Genomic DNA, 20,957 nt, shown 5'->3' on the forward strand with positions numbered 1-20,957 from the left:
GTCAGTCCTTTGTAGTTTAATGGCAGAGCATTCATCCGGTTCTCGAAAGGTTGGAAGTTCGTTTCCCGTGTGGATTTTCTTTCCGGAACATCACCGATTGGTAACCAGTCGTTCATACTTCGTATGAACAGTGGAGCGTGACAACGCGTTTCTCTCCGCGGATTGGAATGATATCCAATCCGATAAAACGATTTAGGAAGGAGATCCCGCAAAAAAAAAAATGAAAACTGAAAAAAAAATTTAAACCAAGTAAGTATGTGCATATTCAAAATGATGATTATGAGGTTCATATTCAAAAGCACGAAATTTTCCAAATGCTTGAGATAGGATCAGAGAATGAAACTATTTTAACTAATTAAAGTCATCCATTTTTATGTAATAGTTAATTATTTAAAATATGGTTTTTAAAAATGTAATCAATTTCGTTCTATTTAAAATGATATCTTCTGAAAGGTCAACAACTTGAAATCTTTCTGGAAGAGGATCTCCGTACCTTTCAACAAGGGTGGCTCTTGCGTATCCCACCATAATTAAACAGCGTCCTTCACTGGAAAAGATGTTTTGTTGTATCAATTTTTCCACCATAAAGTTAACAAGAAATGTGAAAGTTGATATCCTTATCCAGTAATCAGCAAATACCTTTATGTACTTGTAAATAAACACTAATCTTCAACTTCTACCATTGTAGTAAATTATTACTTAAAAAATCAACTTTCCTTCAAAATATATATTTTTAGAGGCCTTAAAAATACTTCCTAAAACAAACATATTCATCTTTTCCTGTTTGTTTGAAATTGAACATTATTTGTTGTTTAAAGAACAAGACGCTCTTTAAATTTCCGAACTTATTCTTTAAGCCCTTTCTAAATTCAGTAATAAATTTTGAAATAGAGACGAAACTTTAAGAATGAATTCACTTAAAATGCCTGTAAATTTTCCGAATTCCTAGTACTATTTGCAAAATTCGATTGGCTGATAGAAACGTAGAAGTGCGCGAAACAGATGCGGTACAAAATTTGACAAAACAGATTCCCCAGTGCGGAACGAATCTCCTTCGTATTTTATCGCGCGACTCGTATTCTTTACTGATACTATTGGGAGTGAAATTAATCAATTTCAAGTGCACATTTTCGATAATCTAAGTCGTAAAAAACAGCGAAAAGTAAACAAAACTAATAAGATATAATAATTATATTATTTAGAATAAAATAGTTTCTGTAATTTTTCCGTGGTTCTCGCCACTGATGAATGCGTATTTTGGTACCAGAATAATTTAAATTATTTTGAAGTTTCTCTCGTGGAATTAACATATTTTCTATAAATAAAGGTTCTCGGTCCATAACTAGATAACCAATATTCGGTAATTCAAAGCGATATTGATCTTTTTGATTCTGAAAGAATCCAAGTTCGACTGCATTATCACTAGATTAGAAATATTATTTCGCAATACAACATATATATCATCTTCATCTACTACTTTCTATATTGGTATCTTTCTAAGGCCGGGATTACACTATAAACGTTTTATAAAAATAATTTTCTAAAACTTTCATAGTGTAATACCAGCCAAAGAAAGATGAGGGCTATAGCTTCTACTTGATTACGCACTCTTCTGACAACTCCACCTCCTTTAAAGACGGCGGTACAGAATCACCACAAAAAGGTGATAGAATATTGTAGGCGATTTAAAAGAGAATGTTTTTGCTACAATTGCAGAATTACGAAAATGATCAGCATAGCGCAATGTTCTCAGAGGTAATGAAACTATTCAAGTAAAACTTTGGTAATTTTTGCTTATTGATTTTTTTTAACCTTTCTGTACGCTGTATAGAACTTTTTTCAACCACATTGTTAGGAAATTCGTCTATTGTGGCTTCAGATTTTATATTTGTATTTTCTTCTACACGTGATTTTGGAACTAGTTCTTCATAAGTAGAACTCTTCTTTCACCGTAATTCCTTACAGTTTTAAACTCCAAACTAAAAACGCATAGAGACAATTATTTTTGATTAGGACAACAAAAGGATCAGATTGATTCAATGCACCCCTCTCGCATCTGTGCGTAATAGCGAAAAAATACGTGATATTTGGTAATCAAAATCAGTAAATTTTACGATTGACCTCGTTGGGCATTTTGTCTGTTGTGGCCTTGTATTTGATTGGATACAAATTTCACTGATTTTCAGAATTTTAGGCAGCCAACTTCAGCCTGTTGAAAAATGCAAAGAATTTTCGGTTAAAGGAAAAAAGGCCAGCCAGATGGCATTCAGACGAATGCAGATCTAAGCACGTGCATCTACGTGTTTTGTGATCCCATTCCTTTCCAGTGAGAGCCGAGTGATCTATATAGACTCAAAACTATGCAACAACTTTCTCTGCATAGCGCTGCGCGCGCGCGTATAGGGTTTTTATAATATTCAAAAAATGCGGATGAAAATAAATATTTTCAACTTCGGTTTTTCATATTTTCAGAATTTCGGTGTATAACCAATAAACGAACAACGTTTTTTAGTATGAATCGGTATGTACAGCAATTCGGATATTGCATATTTATATTACGGGTATTTCATTTCACGCATCGTATATAAAGTATACGAAATTTTATTTTACGGTTCTATTTGTTAAATCACATTCACGTCACGAATATGAGAGCTTGTTATATCAGCATCTACAATTTCAACCCATATTTCTAACCAACATTCAAACACGCGTTATTCGAATCCATGGCAAAGGAGAGAAATGCAAACGAAGAGATGATGAAAAAAGCAGTTCATTAGATGCAATTTCATCTATTAAGAGTGTATCCAATAGTTGTAGAAAAAGTTTTTTTATCAAATCAACTCACACAGCAATTTATCTTTCATTTAGTTCGATTTTAAACAATGTGTACCGAGATTTTATAATGTAAGCGCGCATGGCATTTGATCAAGTGGTTGTTCTTTTTCCGTGAGAGCATCCAATGCTGATGATGGGGTGATTATTAAAGACTCGATAACCTAACAGGATGGTAATTAGGCAACAAAGCAGGAAATTCAGTTACTCTAAGCAACAAGCTTTATGTAACGCAGCTCCACCCCATACAAACGGGCTAATCTTACGGAGAATCGCAGAATAAGCGATGGCTTCCGATTTGTAAATGCGCTCGAGTTGCTGCCTTCTTTCCGGTTTTACACTCAAATCAGCCTACAGAAAAAGGCTGGTTGTATGTACGACGAAACGCCCATTTTTAATCGCTTCTGGAGATATATATATAAATGTGGAAGTATTTTTTTTCTTTATACAAATCTATAATTTTAGACCGATTGTCGCCAAATTTCGCATACATACCAAACACCATGAATTGAACCATAGGCTATTTTAAAAGTTCATCAGAGCTGGGCAAATGTCCAAAATGGGCCGTCAGGCAACAATGGTTCCTGGGCCCCAACAATCACTTTCGGAATGTTTACTTTGGTTACTGTGGTTCCCTAACAATGCGTTTTAGACATGCACATACCTTTACAACGGTTTGTCACTTCTGTGATGCTGCTAGTATTATGTATAACCAAGGGCGCAGCGAGGGAATGAAATTTCTGGCTACGCCCCTGTGTATATCAGTTTATCATAATGGTTTTGTCACTTTTTCAATAACCTTTCAGTAAATGAAGAAAACCCGGGCATTGACGGGTATTATAGCAATATATAGATGTAAGTTTATGATCACAGCTAAAATTTATTTCCCGCGTTTCTTTTGTCCGATTAACTTGCCACGATAATTTTCAAGTAATACTGTAATGGTATAACACAAATATGATGAGGGAGAAAGATATTTTTTTTTAGTCTGTTATATACTATATACGTTGTTTGATTAAGCAAACTAACAGACTTTGTTTTAGACGAACAAACTTTGGATAAACGAAGTCAATTTCAAGAGATTTACCGCGTTTCATCCTTTTTTCCCTTTTTTACTTCATTTGTTAGCCGAATTGCTAGATTTTGGTAATCTTACATGGCGACAATTAGTACAACGAACAAGTTGATTCAATTGGTTGAGAAATTTTATTATCGATTCGTATTCCTTAAGTTACGTCCAGCGTTAACACTGCCGTGCACCAAATACGCATATTAATGCAGTAATTGCCGTTAATTTTTCATTAATAGTTTCAGCATCACGAGATTAAAAACCCATTACATCAATATATAAGTTAAATAAACCTTAGCAGGTTCAGTGTAGCTAACAATATAAATATTCCAAATGAAAAAAAATCTGATAAAAAATGTGCAAAAAATTTTAAATTAAAATAGCGATCTGCGGTATAGGTCAGATTGGAAAAGAATTGAGCTCAATTATAGAGTGCAACCTGAACTCTGCGAGTAGACAATATATTCACTAAAGCCAATCATTTTTCGGTATTATGGCTATTCCTAACAATGATGTAATTACATAATGATACTTTTGAAGCGAAAACGGTTAATGCTGCAGCACACATAAAAGAAAAAAGCAACGTCGATGCCACGGAAAAGTGTAGCATTGATTCAGGAGTGGGGGGGGGGGGTGGGAGGAAGACGCCTGATGGCAAAGTTGCATGTGCTTAAAAAGAGAATTCCCCCTCCCACGGCACCTCGATTTTTTCACCGAGTATAAAAGCGGTTAATTTGGAAAAGAAACGCGGCCGGACGTTGTGCGAATGATTGCCACCAAATCGAGAGAATATAATCACAACCTCCTTCTAATCTGGTTGGGCAAAAAGAAAATGAGAAGTGGGCGGGCGGACGATGGCATTACCGCTAAAGGTGGGGGGATAGATGAGGCTGGTCGATAATGCGATTTTCATTCGATCACGCGACGGCTGTACAAGATTAATGCGGGACGCTTCCACGCACACACACACACAGAGAACACGGACAACAAACTCGCTCTATTCGGATAAGATTTTAGATTGCAAGTTCAAGTGAAAACTAATATTTCTTCACTAGCACCGAAGGAAAGAAAACGAGAGTAGGAAGCAATTTTTTTTACGTGAGAAGGTTTGGGTAAAGGAAAAAAAAAGGGGGGGGGAATTCAAAACTGTTAATTATCTGATTCTTTAGAAGTATGAATGTTTCCGTAGTTTCTGAATTCGAGGCACAAACGCGCGCAATCGGGTCTCTTTCCCCCTCCTCAAACTCCACTCTTACAGAGTAATAGGGCCAAAAACATTTAAATTAACCATACAAATATTCATTCAGTGCCGGTTACTCACTTTTTCTCTGGAAGATAGACGGTAGCCCTTAATATATAAACTTTAACACATAACATGCACGACATCTACGTTAGGTTCAACAAAAATATAATTCCAACACAGTCACCTCTTCGGAAGTAAAACGGTAGTAAATTTCCCAGTGACAAAAGAGCGGGTTTGTGAACGGATTTAAGAAAGAAGCGAAAAATGAATAGCAAAGAACAATTTCTATAATGTCTGAAATTTTCGAAATCATACCACACAAACATCAAAATAAAAGTCAGAGAACAAGATATTCTTACATGTAAATTTGAAAATTCGAGCGAAAATTTAAAAATAAGTGATTTTATTTCCGATAACATTACTAATAATGAGAATTTAGCTTTTTTTTCAATACTGAGAAATTGAATTTTCTGGATGTTAATGCCGAAACTGATATTTGGAAAGAAAAGTGATTTGCCTCCTCCGGAAATCGAACCCGGGTCAACTTGCATACCGGGCAAGTGCGCTAACCAATACACCAGACACACACTTTTCAATTCCTTTTAACACGCATTAGTAGCGTGAAGCGCTGAGTGGAGTAGGTTGGCGCACTTGCCCGGTATGCAAGGGGATCCGGGTTCAATTCCCGGAGGAGGCAAATCACTTTTCTTTCCAAATATCAGTTTCGGCATTAACATCCACTCCACTCAGCGCTTCAGGCTACTAATGCGTATTAATAGGAATTGAAAAGTGTGTCTTTGGTGTATCAGTTAGCGCACTTGCCCAGTATGCAAGGGGACCCGGGTTCAATTCCCGGAGGATGCAAATCATTTTTTTTTCCAAATATCAGTTTTGGCATTAACATCCAGAAAATTCAATTTCTCAGTATATTTCAGGGCGAAAAAAAATACCATCTCTTTTTTTTTTTTCAATACTTTCAAATCTTTCTTCTTATGTGTTATATGTTCCATTATATTGTAAAAAAAAAACCAATTGATAATATTTTTAGGCACTTCTTTCACTGAGGAAAAACAATTTTTAATGTTGCTTCAACAATAAAAATTTGTATTGTTTTGGGATGTATGTACAGTAAAACTTCTTTTTTGCGGTCACCGACGAGACAAAAAAAAATCGCCCGTAAAAGAGGGGTCTCCGTTAATCAGGGGTTTGAAATACATACTTTTATTATACAAGGGGAAAATATTATTTGGCCGTAAAAGACGGGAGACCGCATCTGGAGAGTGTCCGTTAAGAGGGGTTTACTGTATTAGTAGTATTAATTATTAGTTTTTTCCTTCATGATATATGCTTTTATATTGGATTGCTGTATTTTGATTATATTTGACATCTATATTTTTTATGGGCATCTTTTTTCAGCCAACCTCGTTGGACAATTTGCCTGTTGTGGTCTTTGTGTTTGTATTTATATGGATCACCGTATTATAAATATGTAAAAATGAATACGAGATTCTTTATATTTATTAGTTATTTTGTTCAAACTTTCCAATCTGAGATGTTATTAAAAGGAATTTTTTCGTGATTCAGGATTTATTTGTGAACAAATCTAAATTTCCACTATTGATTTCGTAATAAAGAAACGTACTGTACATTTCAAGCCATCTTCTCTTCTACAGTAGAACCTCGACTATCTGGGGTAATGGTGGGAAAACAGATAACCGAAAACCCATGCTTAAACAGCCAGGAATAAAAAAATAAGTTGAAACAACAGTAATCACAAAATAGTGTAGATAAATTTCTGTATTTTATGTTTAAAACGAATATTCAGCGAATGCCCTCGTTCTAATGTTGTTCTAGTCACACCATCACAACTTCAATTAATGAATGGGAAAATACACGAAAAACTCAGATATAGTGACGTAGTTACCCAAGATGGCAATATTTCGGTATTTGCTTGAGCCCCCCTTATAATTTTATACCCAAAATTTAAATAGTAAACATTCACCAAAAGATCTTTGACCCTGGCAGTAGAACTATAAATGCCCGCTGTTTCTATGGTTCCTAAAGTAAAAAAAAATTGGGCTTCATAGACGTTGTCATTACAAGTGATCATTATCATTTTTTTCGCTCCACCTTCTTTCGTTATTAAAGACCGTCATTGAAGTAAAACACGTTTGAGCATCCAAATAATCCCATCTTCAATAATAAAACAATACCTTCTAACTTTTTTCTCAGCCACCTCGTTGGGCATTTTGCCTGTTGTGGCGTTGTATTTGTATTTCAAAATACCCTCCGCTCAACCTCAAGTTGTTTACAATGATTTCATGCATAGCTCTCCTTCACCTTCCACGAGGTTTTCATTTTTGTATCCCGGCAAATGCACTTCCCAGATAATCGAGGTTATACTGTAAATATTACTTTAACCATCGAACTATGAGACGAAAGTGACGTAAATGATGCTTTACACCTTTTACAGATCATTCAATTTTGATGAGCTACAAAACTGAAAGCGTAGGAAAAAGTCAGACATTTCGACGACTGTCTAGTAAAAGCTGTTATTCGCATATATTCTCGTTCTTATTCTTTATAAATGTGGAAATTAGGTCTGAACACCGGATACAGGTGCATGACGATGGTGATACAGCGATATTTCTTTTCCTTCGTAGAAATTGCGATGGCTGTAATCGTAACCTCTACACAGCATCTACAAAAGGGGAAGGGAAGCACAAACGACGGCTGACAGTTCTGGAACAACAAAAATATCTAGAACATGGAAAAAAGTAAATCGTTCGGATGTCACGCACAATTCCTAATGGTTCGGCGCCGACTGTCAGTCACAGTTCGTTTGGCGCAAAAATACATTTGAAACAATCTGTAATAACAGACGGTTTTTAAAAAACTCGATAAGAGCAAACTTTACAATTGAAGAAAAAATGAAATTGATAGGAGAGCTGAGACATGCAACTAAAATATTTCTAACAAGGGGAATGAGTTTCCACTGAATCTACGAAAGCATTCTTGACTACTTACAATTTTTTATTTTATTATATGCGCACATTTCAAAGTCAAAAGCACGCACATCTAGTATCGAATCGTATTTTCGGAGATCGAAAATACATACACCAGTTTTTTTTATGAAGAGGAAATTATTTTTTCTCGAATGTTTTTCACGTCTCACACTGTCAGACATATATCGACAACACCATTGATAAACATGATGGCCGTTGTCGGGAATAATATATATATATATATACGGTCGGTCACGATTAGCCGAGGTACTTTCCATAAATTCATATGAAAAAATTAAGTGCAGTAAAACGAATTAGGAAGCGCAAAACTGGTTCACCGAATGCTGAAGTGTGTAATAAGAGCTACGGTTTGTGAAGGTAGAGAACAGCCAGAAAAGAACATTCTAGACAGTGTTTCCAAAAATGGGCGATATCGCCCCCACGAGAGAGGGAAAGCGATATAACTGTCCCGGAGGCAGCCGTGGAATTTTATGGGCTTTCTTAGGCGGGGTTAGCCGGGGGAGATAGGAATTTATTCTTTATAAAAAGGAGTGGGAGGGAATATGAGAAAAATGTTCGAAAGACTATGAACTAAATAAAAATCTTGAACCTGTTGCTTTTAAAATAAGTTTTTTGAACATCCGTTACAGTAAAATTAGTAAACTACTTCACCAAACACCAACTCTGGCCATATCGCAATGTTGCAATTTACTGCCATTAGTGAGATGGGTTGGAAGTGAAGGTGCTGTCTATCGGTGGTCGCCTCGAGTTCGTTTGGAAAATAATATCTTATCTATATCCTCCCTTGGGTTCGAACCCGGGACCCTGACAACAACCTTCACGATGGTAGACGAGCATCTTACCACCATGCCACTCGGGCAATATATAATTAGGAAACTGGGCTTAGTCGTTATTAAGTCACAAAATTTATGAAGTCATTTTCACTCAGTCTCCACGGGTAACGTTATACTGAAGTCTGACTGTACTATATTCATTTGATCATTTTATTGCATTCTACAAGAATTAACTTTTGAGTATACGTATATAATTTCCACACTTCATGATTTTATTTATCCTCAGAACTATGCAAGATCCGTATTATACGAAGAAAGTCCGGTTCACATCAGCACGCATAATCGTGGTCCTACTGCATATACAATACTTCAAAATATGGAAGGCAAATAGCAGCACCAGCAGAACACGAAACAAGCAAAATTATGACAACATAAATACGTTAGGGTACCAATTACATTCTGTTATGTACCAATCGTTAGAAATTCCACACAGGAATATGTACGAAGTGCATGTGCGGTTAAATAATAGTTGCATCAGGGCCGGAACTAGTGGGGGCGGGGGAAAACTGCCTCGGGCGGCAAAACTTAGTGGGCGGCAGTTTTAGGTGGAAACAAAGAACACAGTTATAAAATTATCGAATTTTAAAGTTGTGGGGAGGCAGAAATACTAGTTACGGCCCTGAGTTGTATATAAAGTAATTTCAAGCAAAATATTCAGAAAGAACAATGTAAAGGCAGAGAACATTATGGGAACTCTTTGGCGTTTAAAACTAATTACGCATATCTGATGCAATCATAAAATTTGGTCTTTTATGACGAAAATAAATACAATGACCAAAATGCCTCGATCGTTTTGCCGAATAGGTAGTTATATTTTTGAACGAGTAGTAGTCCTGATGAGTATTTTTCGGTAATAAAGTTCGGATCACCTAATCAATGGTGAATGCACGTCTATCATAAACTCATTTTATCAGTACCAGTTTGTTTTTTCAAATCTTTTGCTTGTTGTTAAAGAGAAATGACAATGAAGTATGTGCGCTGTAGTATTTTTTGAGATTGTTCATTCTGAGACAAGAAATTACTTATGGTAAAAGTCAACAAAAAATATTGATACCATGTAAAAACGATGAATGATGTTAGAGCTGCTTTTAATTGATCAGCTTTTCAATCGATTTTTCAAAACGAAAACAAGACATCATCAAAAGACAACATTTTGAACATCAATAATTTGACGGAAATTTTTATGAGTTAACTTATCGAATCAAATGAACATCATAAAACGATTTGCATGAAGTCCAGAATTTCGTACGGACTCGTAACCATTCCATTTATTTTTCTCAAACGAGACGAATATGAATAAACTGTGGAGAAAAATCCGACTAGAGTACACATTAAAAGTTCAATTCCACTCTCGTTGCTGATGCATTATAAGTACAAAATTTGTGACGCTCCAACTTGCAAACTTTGAATCGAGAAACCTACTGGGGAATGTACTGATCTGCAGGGACACACAAAATATACAATCCTAATAGCATTTTCAGGCAAATATGAAATGGCATCATGCAGTGCCACAATAGCAAAAAATGAAGCAGTGCATGCTTTTGGAAAAAAAAACAACAAAAAACCGGTGCATTTCCTTTCGACTAATACTTTTTTTAGAGAAATTTTAGTAGGGAACTGGCAGGAAAATGCAGAGAGAGTCTGGCACAGGAGCAGCAACTAGGCTGTATAAGCTTACCTTGCAAATCTCTCTTTGTCCTGCATATTATCTTCGTCCATTCTTGTATACTTAGGGCCCTGGGCTTCCTCTTCATCAGAGCTGCAACGAAGATAATTTTTGTTCATGAAGCTCTAAACACTTCACGACAAAGAGAGACATGCAAACCATCAACCACTTTATAAACTAGCAGCCATATCGCTTCGCCAAATGCTCCCAAAAATAAAAAGTTTTAGTTTTGACTGCATCTGGATAAATGCATTAGGTTTATTGAATGCGAAAGAAAAAAAAATCTTGCCTTCATATTCTTGAGGACAGTGGCGAAGGAATCGGCAATGATGTTTTTTTTTGGTTCTGAAAGGCATAGTGTGCTTAAAATCATCCGCATTCTGTCTATTCTAGAGTTACACTTCATATTTAATTAAAACGACTTGATAAGAACACAAACATGCCTATTAAGTTTTTCCAGTTCACAAAAATTTAATAAAATATTCTTCAACTCACTGCTTCACTTCTTGTTAAAAAATTTTGAAACACAGTATGAATTCTTAGTTAAAAATTTTTTGAAATGACAGAGGAGAACGAATTCCGGTAAGTAATAAATCCATAACTTGTTTATGAAATACATACCGACTAATTCGTAAATCTGTTCATGAAATTGTTGAAGAAGTAATTTTAAAATGACACCCCCCCCCCCTCCTATATAAAAAATCATGGATAAGAAAATTTTTTCATTATCTTCCTTGGCATAATGAGAATATCGATCTGTAACGACTTAAATTACACAAGCACAATACGTATTTTCTAGCTCCGCTCTTTTAATTTAAATGAAATAACAGATAAGATGGAGGTCATGAGTGCACAAAACTCCTTCCACATACTCTATTTATTGTTTCCAAAAATACTGATCGTATTTAATATCAAAAATTAGAAACTATATATACAGTACACACAACTTTTAATCGAACGATGGCGATATCTTGGGTTCTAAAAGTTGTAGAATGAAGCGGTTTTCACCAAAAATTATGGTTTGTGATTTTTTTCCCGACTACTTGCAATTAGTCGTGATATGAGGAGTCATCTACATATTTCTTATTCTTCAAACTTCAAAATCTTCAATGTAAACCCTTATTTTTTTCCATCTTATCTGATTTATCGCATTGCATATTTACCCTAAAAATAAAATTTCATCGCTGTTAAGTATGAAAATGAGAGAGATATACACTCTAAACATTGAGAAACTGAATTTGAAGGTTGATGGCAGGGGCAAAAAACACACACCAAACAAGTTTCGAACGATAAATACTACATATGCTCCGCGAGTGTTTGGATTTAGCGCTGTTAAAAAATGAATAGTTTTTATTTTATGGAGGTGAAAAACAAACTTTTTTTATTACTCTTTTTAGTGACTTTATATCCGTGATTGAACGAATGTTTATACCATAATTATTTCAAACGATGTGTGTGTGTGTGTGTGTGTGTCACAAAGCAATTGCTTGTGACGAGAATTTCATCAATTTAGAAAAAAAGTATAAGAGTTTTCCGTCAAACAATTGCACTATTTTATATTATAACTTTGTTTCATTTCGCAATTTCCCAATTTTTAATAATGCTAAAAAAAATACAGATGAAACGAAATGCCGTCGTTTTAGCATAGACGACTCCACCAATAGCCACCACCCTAAACTTGGTGCACACTAAGATGATTTACGCTATTGGGAGAAGCGTTATTTATTGATTACTATCTCCATAAATATTAACATCAATCTAATTGTATGGTATTAATTTGTGAATTGTATGATATGAATTCTTTGCACATTATTATATTTACCATTTCACCTCATGAATGTTGTCTGAGGAATGAAACGAATTTCTGAACTAGTGAAAAATGGCAAAATTTCATTGTTCATTTGTTTACTCGAATACTTAAAAAAAAATGCTTGAAAAATTGGATGGATGACTTATTCATCGTATTACCGTACACTTAAAACAATAATTACCCGTTTCAGTAAACTTATGAGCTTCATATTTAAACATTTTCATATAATCGCTCATAGCTTGCGAAATAGAGGTCAGATTGGAATGAAAATTGATTTTGTTGGGTTTTCGATTATGCTGATTCGAATGAAGTAAAAATTAATGTATGCTTCTATTCATAAATTAAAAAAAAATGTGTTTTAATAATTCATAACTCATATTTTTAAAACAAGCCAAATTCAAAATGAGTAAAAAAAAATCATGTTTGGCCCGTTAGAATCTATCATTTAAAGTAAAAAGTAATGAGATACCTATATTATTTCAGCATTTATGCTCAAAAACAAGATGTTTCTGTTTAACATTGACACTCGCTTTTCCAGCCAAACAGTACGTAATCGGCTTCTTGAGGGAGGGCTCTATGCACGTAGGCCAATGGTCTGCATTCCGTTGACCCCACGCCACCGTGTGGCCCGAAGAAGATGGGCTGCTGAACATCGAGATTGGGAGTAACATGATTGGAGCCAAGTGCTGTTTACAGACGAGTCCCGATTCAGTCTGGAGTGTGACACCCGACGTGTTCTGGTATGGAGGGACAGGGGCACTCGAAATAACCCCGCATTCGTTCGTGAAAGGTCAAAATACAGACGAGCTGGTTGGATGGTATGGGGTGGAATCAGCATAGGCGGACGTACGGACCTGCATATCATTCGGAATGGCACTTTGACGGCCCGAAGGTACGCAGACGAGATACTGCGACCTCATGTCATCCCTTACGCTGGAGCCATTGGAGATTCCTTTGTTTTCCAGGATGATAATGCCCGACCGCATAGAGCTCGTCTGGTGGAGAACATGCTTGAAGCTGAAAAAATACAGCGTATGGAATGGCCAGCGTGCTCTCCTGACCTGAATCCAATCGAGCATGTTTGGGACATGTTCGGACGACGCATTGCTGCGCGACCAAGGCCGCCTGTTACTGTCCGAGACTTGCAGATTGCACTTCTTGAGGAGTGGAACAGTATTCCCCAAAGTCTGATCGATAACCTCATCGCATCCATGGCAAACAGGTGTGCAGCAGTCTTAGCTGTTCGAGGAGACCACACGCCCTATTAAAACTCATGCATCATGTCTAAACAGTACTTTTTTTTTTATCGTTTACATGTAACCAAATTGTTACCCTAAATCATCTTTTCATGTTTTTTCCATATTTTCAAAGAATTGAAGCTTAATTCCAAATTTTTTTACGTCTTTTTTCTGTATTGCGCATTGATACGCGTGTACTATCCATTGTATGCCAATACCTGGCTGTCTCGCACGGTTTTCTTCACTTCTTTGCTTGCTCCCCTACTTGTTTTGAGCAGTGTAGAACCCAAGATATCGCCATCGTTCTGTTAAAAGTTATGCGTACTATACGTATAAATTTACTGTTATGTTAAAAAAATTCTAGAAGAAAGTTGTTGATTTTTAATCAAAGAAAGTATGTTGATTTTTAATGACTAAAAACAGCAAAGTAAAAATGTGTTAAGAAAGACAATCAATTTTTTTCAAATAAAAAATTAACATGCCCTTCATATAATAGACGTTAACCATAAAAGTTTAACCTTATCATCACGCCTTCAGAAAATAAAAATTAATAAAAAAATTCGGTTGGTATTCTACTAAAATATCTATACCCACATTCAATTTTTTTAAATTTAAGGCGTAACACTATATCTCATATTCACAAACATTACATTCACAAATTATTTATAAGATGGTATTTATACACATATTTGATATCTAACATAACGACATATTTCTTTAAATCTCGGTCAATATCGCGATCTAGGAATTCAAACTTTTTGTTTTAGCCGTTGCTCCTGAGCTCTCACAATTTGCACACGACTGCCTATGCCCTATCCCAATAGCCCTATCAAAGCAGAGCCTAAAAAACTAATTGCTCATTATCAGGGTCCGGATGTTAATGACATTTGCATTTTTCAGTACTTTTTCACTTTTCAAAATTTCTTTCAAAATAAAAAGTAGGCTAAAATTTTTTTTAAACAAAAAAACCATTACTTTTATCGCTTAACTTGTATTTTCCTTTATAAATGACAAAGTTTATATAGAATCAATTCTAGGTATAAATTTAGTATTCATTAAAAATTCTAAGAACAGTCCACACTTAGCCAAACAACAAATGAAAGTGAATGCAAGAAATTCTAATCCTATGTAGGATGTTGAGAGAAATTTTCATTATATGAAAGGGAACATGGCATAGTACTTGCATGTACTACAGGGGGAGTTTTGAAATATGCAAACTCGTGTTGAATGATTTTGATCCGTAAGAATGCTGCATGCAGCAGTAAGATTTCTTAAGCTTTCCAATTTCATTTATTGAAGAACTGATGACGTACGTAAGATCAACCCAGCATTCTGGGGGGGGGGGGGGGTTCCATCTTTTAGTCCTTGCAGAGTATATAGCTTATTGAAACTATAGATAAAGTCTGTGAGCTAAAAGTGTTCTACATCAATTTGCTACCATGAAATTTGAAAACTTAAGGGGGGAAAAGCGGATTTATTGCCTTAGAAAATTTTTTAATGTCTTGATGTTTTTACAGGAATGCCTGAAATTGAAGAGAAATTAACACTGAGCTATTCAGAACTTCCTCTCTAAATACCCCTAATAACATCTGTTGATGTTGAAAAAATTTTATCCCGCCTTTTCAGAAATTTGATGAAATCTGATATTGAGAATGAATGTGATTTTCAATAGATGCGATAAATTTTTTTTTTATTTTAACTTACAGTTAATGTAATGACTTATTGAGTTTATAAAGAAATTCGTTTTGTTATTTTAATAGCATTTTTTGTCAATTTTGGGGAATTTTCTCTTTTAGTTTTTAAGAAATTGTTTCAAATTTTTAGGGCATTTTTTCGAATTTTTGGGACATTTTTAATGGTTATTTTTCAGGATTTTTAGGTCAACAACATCCGGGCCTAGCGCATTATTTTTTTAAATTCGAAAGTTCTCGCGCCTTAGAGTTTGAGAAAACCCCTAACCTAATCTTTCAACAATTAAGTCTCATGTGAAACGTTTAATCTCGCTCATTAGGATATATTGAATTAATAATGAAAAAATATTAAAGCACACGTGCTTCGTGTAGAGAAAAACCCGTCCACCTCAACGTACTTTTCATCCTGCAATATCTCACGGCTGTAGAACTCCAATTTCATTTATATCCCCATCAGGATATTCTTAAAATCGACTTATCAGAATATGTTAAAAAAACTTTATACAAGATAATAAATTAATTTGAAAACAAAGAAAACGCTACATTGATGTCTACTAAACTAATCAGTTTCACCAAATTTAAATGTGAACTCAATTTTATTTCACGCATTGTCAATAAAATATGTCTTGCTAAATAGGCACATTTTCACCGAAAATTTTGCTTCTAAAAGGTACCGATAACTTTAGCATTCACTATTTAACTCTATCTTAATAATATACCAATGTTATTGAGTTATGAACAAAACAAAAAAAAGACAATTTTAGAAGCGAAACTCTAACTGCTAGTATTAAAGATTAACGTTACTGCCGCAAATATGAACTTGCTGCACGTAAGAAATTTACTCCCATATTTCATGAATGGTCAAGATCAACTACGTGACAAATCAACAACGAATCATGGAATGCTGGTACGTGAGTACGCTAAACCCATTCGATATCCAAAAACGCAAGCATGTGTGAACATCTGTCTCTCACTTCGAACGGAACTTTTCTTAAGCCTATGAAGAGCGAAGTTGCAGTAACTATTTAGCAAGCTGCTCCTTCAACAGCATAAGTTGTTTATTTAGCCGTTTTAAACGGTCTTCATTTCTCATCTATAATCCGTGTATAACGAGAAACATTAACACGGGATTTGGCAAAAAGGCTCTTCCGAACAAACACTTAATTTTATCAAATATGATGATTTTCTCGAACTCTAATGAACAGTGTCACATTTCTTTTCTGGAAAGATAAAAACCTTAATGCGCGTTGAGCATAAAACGAATAGCCTGTATTTTTAAAAAATAATTTTGATGTTGTGCTCAAATTCATGAGGTAGATTATAGCCAACTCTTAAAGGTGGTTTAAAAGAAAAAGTTGAATATTAATTTTAATAGCCAAACTGATAATCTAAGAATAACTTAATATTTTGTCAGTTATAAAACCAAGAAAGTTATCATTAGTTCAGAAGAAATCACTCTCAGAAAATGTCCAGTTAAAATATTGATTGAATAAAAAAACAAAAGCAAAATGGAATCGTGAATATTATTTTGGTTACTTTGATCATTGGTCGTTTTTGTCGCAGCACGGTCATTTTTTGCACACGAGGGCAATTACCGGGACTCACAGTTTATTGCCGATTCGACAACGGGACATTATTTTATTTCATATCTCGCCAAGAGGTTGGTGCACTAACCTCTCGGTGGGGTAATTTCTGCAGTAGCAATGAGTTCTGTTGCCATGTTATTGCCATTTCTGCTGTTACTATCCATCATCAGGGCAATTTTTTTTAATTTTCCTCAAATTTAAGACAAGCATCCGAATCAGGCAATCATGTATGCTATAGAAAAAATTTGCGAAGTGAAGTGCACAAAGATATTTAAATCTTATTTTTAGGGCTGGGAATCGATTACAATTTTTAAGTTGTTAATAAAAAAATTTTAATCGATTAATCAAATTTTAATTGAATATATTTGTGACCATAAATTTTAATTATATAAATTAATATTAATAATAGATACTATAAAAATATATTTTATTCATTCTCTCGCACACGCCTACTTGGCAGATGTAAACAAATATAGGAATAATTAAGAAATTAAGGCTGCTCGCTTGAAGGAATTTAATATGCTAAACCTAATTTTGTCAAAACCTGTAACTTGAATCGTGTATTTGAAAAAAAAAATCGGTTATTTTAGGTTACTCACTGATTTTTCGAAATCATGCTATCATATTGTTGCTTGTTTTCCTAGAAACTGCTATCAAATGGTACATGAGAGAAGAGAAGCTGATGCTTCCAAGAAGTGAAAAACTACTGCTCATATGGAGACAATGAATTTTGGCCTTTTGTCTTCTAAAACCCCCCATTAAATTCCATTTGAAACTGAAACCATCAGTTTTTGTTGAAACAACGAATATTGATTAAAATATTTTCAAATATGGTCACTTTTCCAAAATATTATGAATAGGAACATAATTTGTAAGGCATCTAATCGGTTGTTTCCAAATTTTTCAAACAAAGCAATTCATAAATTTTTAATAAAAATTTTAATCGAGTTGATCAATTCGATTAACTCAACTAAAATTTTTAACTGCGATTAACAATTGATCGATTAACTGAATTGATTAATCGGACCAGCCCTACTTATTTTAGTATCGTATGTATAACTATTTTTCAATTCCCTGCAAAACTGCAATAGATATTTTTTGTACTAATCAACAACTAACCATGTACAGTATGTGTTTTTTTTTTTTACGAAATCATATTATATATTTCACGAAGATCGTGGAATTTGACCATTTCTTTAGTCAATCTCCAAGAGACATCCCACAACTCCTTCACCTTTACTGGTGAACAAAACATAACTAACTACACATAGCTGCAACTTACAGAATACTAATGAACTCGAAGCAGCGGAAGCGAAATGGGGAGGCGGAGTAATGAAAACAGAAAATTGATAACGGCAAAGAAAAAAACCCGGTAAATAGCAGACTGCACAACGGGTTATACGAGAGCATGAAATGCAGCTAGTACTGAAAATGAGCCATAGCTATTCAAGAACTGCAACAGAGGACGACAAATTACAACCTAACCTAAAGTCGCGTCAGGATTAGAAAATAAGTTTTTTCCTCTATATCATTTGCAACTTATCACTACCCAGATAAACAACTCAACAAGCTAAAAGAAAGCACAGTATGTATTTTTTTTTTTTCAATTTCAAAATCGCAGGTAATGAATTGAATTCTGCTCAGGTAATATTAATGTAGTATAGTAGCTTTCTGTTATCTCCATCTGGATAAAAAACCAGTTTTCCTACCATTAATTCAGAACAACAATCGCCACGGATGAAATGTAGTTCCAGTTTTAGTTTGGTGGTAAAATACTACCAAAGCGTGCGGTGGTTCTTGCCTTCTGAGGATTTAAGATGAAAGCAAAGAAATAATCCTTTTCGTAACAATAGGCATATAATAGCAATGAAAAACTAGAAAAGTCGTAATTTCTAAATGCTATTACTTCAAGTCAGATGATCTCATTTACACGATGGCAATATTTCTGCACTCTCTCACAGAAAAATATCATACTCACGGCCCCCACAAGGGCGAGGCTGACAGGGCTCCAGCCTTGGGTCTCGGGACAATTCTCACGACTTTTTGTCTTTCACGCTATAAATTCAATATAGTAATGCCCGTGTGAAATGGCGTTCTAGGGCCAGCCAAAGATCCCAGCCTAGGGGCCCTGCTGTAGCATGTGAGGGCCATGATCATGTTGAAAAGTTTCCTTAACGTAAGTCTAAAATTATAAAAGTAGCTTCCTGAACGTGAATTAGATTGGACTACATGAGAAGAGGAGAAAAAAAAATCTTACCAATCGTTGTTATTACAACCAAAGATGACTGATAATTACTTGAAATGATTCAGATATCATACTCCGAAATCCATATATAATTTTATTTTTTTTAGCGTAAAACACTTTCATATGAAAGACTTTAGAAACAAATCACCATTACAAAGGGTAAAAATAAACTAAAAACCACCAGATAGCAGCATCCCGTTCGTGTTTGTTAACATGTTCAAGTGGAGCGTGAGCTTTCATTGAACTAAAAAACGTCTACTAGGAAACACGACAGATAAACAAACTATCCTTTTCTATTGTTGCCCAAACAAAAATTTCACGCAAAAACTGACAAAGCAGTTGAAAAGCTTGATGACAGCGATTTCCGTAACATATTCACATACGATTCATCTTCGCTAGTACAAAACGAAAATGGCATGTTTTACACACGCAGAACAGTTAGGTGAAGCTGCGAACGAAGCTCTCACTCGAAAAGCTTCTTTTACCACGAAAGCAAATGTCAAATAATGTTAGTCGTTTCAACTGCCATGGCGATGAAATACGCAACCCAAGATAGTGATGTTTGATACAATAGCATGAGGCCTGAAGACACGGTGTATAAAGAACATGAATAGAGCAATGAAAACTAACTAATGAAGCATTCATTACAATAGAAAAAAGCTGGCAAGCGGATGAAGTTCTATTTTGAACAAAATGGTCAAAATAAATTTTATATGCCACGGAATACAATTTATCACAAGTACTATTTTCCTTTTTCTATTGTAATTTTTAATTTACGGGATAACAAAGAAAATCCAAATAGCAGGACTACGTTAAGATAGTTAATTACAAAAAAAAAAAAAAAAATATAACACGTGGAGCATTCTATTTGCTGAGCGAAACTAACTACAGTATTTTTTCACGCCTTGTTTTAAAGAAAAAAAAACAACTCCTAAAAAGTTAATCTACTGAAACAAGATTCCATTTACAGTATAAGCAAACAGGTATTCACAGGAGATTACAAGGATAGACTTGATCAGAAATTCTTTCATTCCGCTAAGAAAAGAAAATGAAAGGATATTCCTCCTCCCCAGCGATCACAAAAATGATAAGAACCCACGCGATTCTAGCAAAAATCTGCTACTAGTAACAAGAGAAGCCACGAAACAATGGCCCTTCTTCCCTTGATCGAAGAAGATAACAATTTATTCCCCCTTCAAGCATTGCTTCCGGTAGTACAACATAACAAAGGTAGAAGAGGCAACCGCAAATTCTGGTAACAATGATACGAGAGCATGGACCTAAGTAGCTGCTTGGTGGTAATATCCAGAGAAACATCAGATACTCCTCCCAGAGTGAAAAATTTTAAAACCAAAACTGACATTTCACCGCACTCATAATATGAAGCTAAAAGTTAGTGTAAAACAGCGGTTCTCAACCTTTTTTGACTTGCTTATTATATAATTTCTATGGCGGCCTCTTTTTTATTCATTTTTCATATTTTTGGAATTATTTAATTTTCCTCTAGTGGCCCCGGAGCCCTTCGCGAAGCACCGGTTGAGAATCGCTGGTGTAAAAGAATAATAATATAAATTGAAAATCCATCTTTAGAATATTTGAGTCCAAATTTTTTGACAGTTGATATAGATAGAAGAAATATATTTTCTCGACGGATTGATATTTCCTATGGATAAACTTAGAAATGAACTCTTTTCAAAAGTTCATTGTCGACTGAATTG

General features: G+C 34.9%; 1 protein-coding gene across 8 annotated transcripts in view; it reads right to left on the reverse strand.

The window, feature by feature from the left end:
- Positions 1-20,957, reverse strand: part of tgo (Aryl hydrocarbon receptor nuclear translocator homolog tgo) — a 144,701-nt gene that overhangs the window by 40,704 nt on the left and 83,040 nt on the right. For 4 of the 8 annotated variants that reach the window (XM_089238949.1, XM_089238947.1, XM_089238945.1 and 1 more), the window contains one exon: positions 10,682-10,762. The exons of the other annotated variants lie outside the window; for them this stretch is intronic. In XM_089238949.1, coding sequence (XP_089095075.1) covers positions 10,682-10,762 — 81 coding nt within the window. The remainder of the gene's footprint in view (positions 1-10,681; positions 10,763-20,957) is intronic. 8 annotated transcript variants of the gene reach the window in all.

This window comes from Pholcus phalangioides, unplaced genomic scaffold, assembly GCF_987345545.1.
Source record: "Pholcus phalangioides strain wild (caught in Gottingen) unplaced genomic scaffold, Ppha-v1.0 ptg000011l_1, whole genome shotgun sequence".
Lineage (NCBI taxonomy): Eukaryota > Metazoa > Arthropoda > Arachnida > Araneae > Pholcidae > Pholcus > Pholcus phalangioides.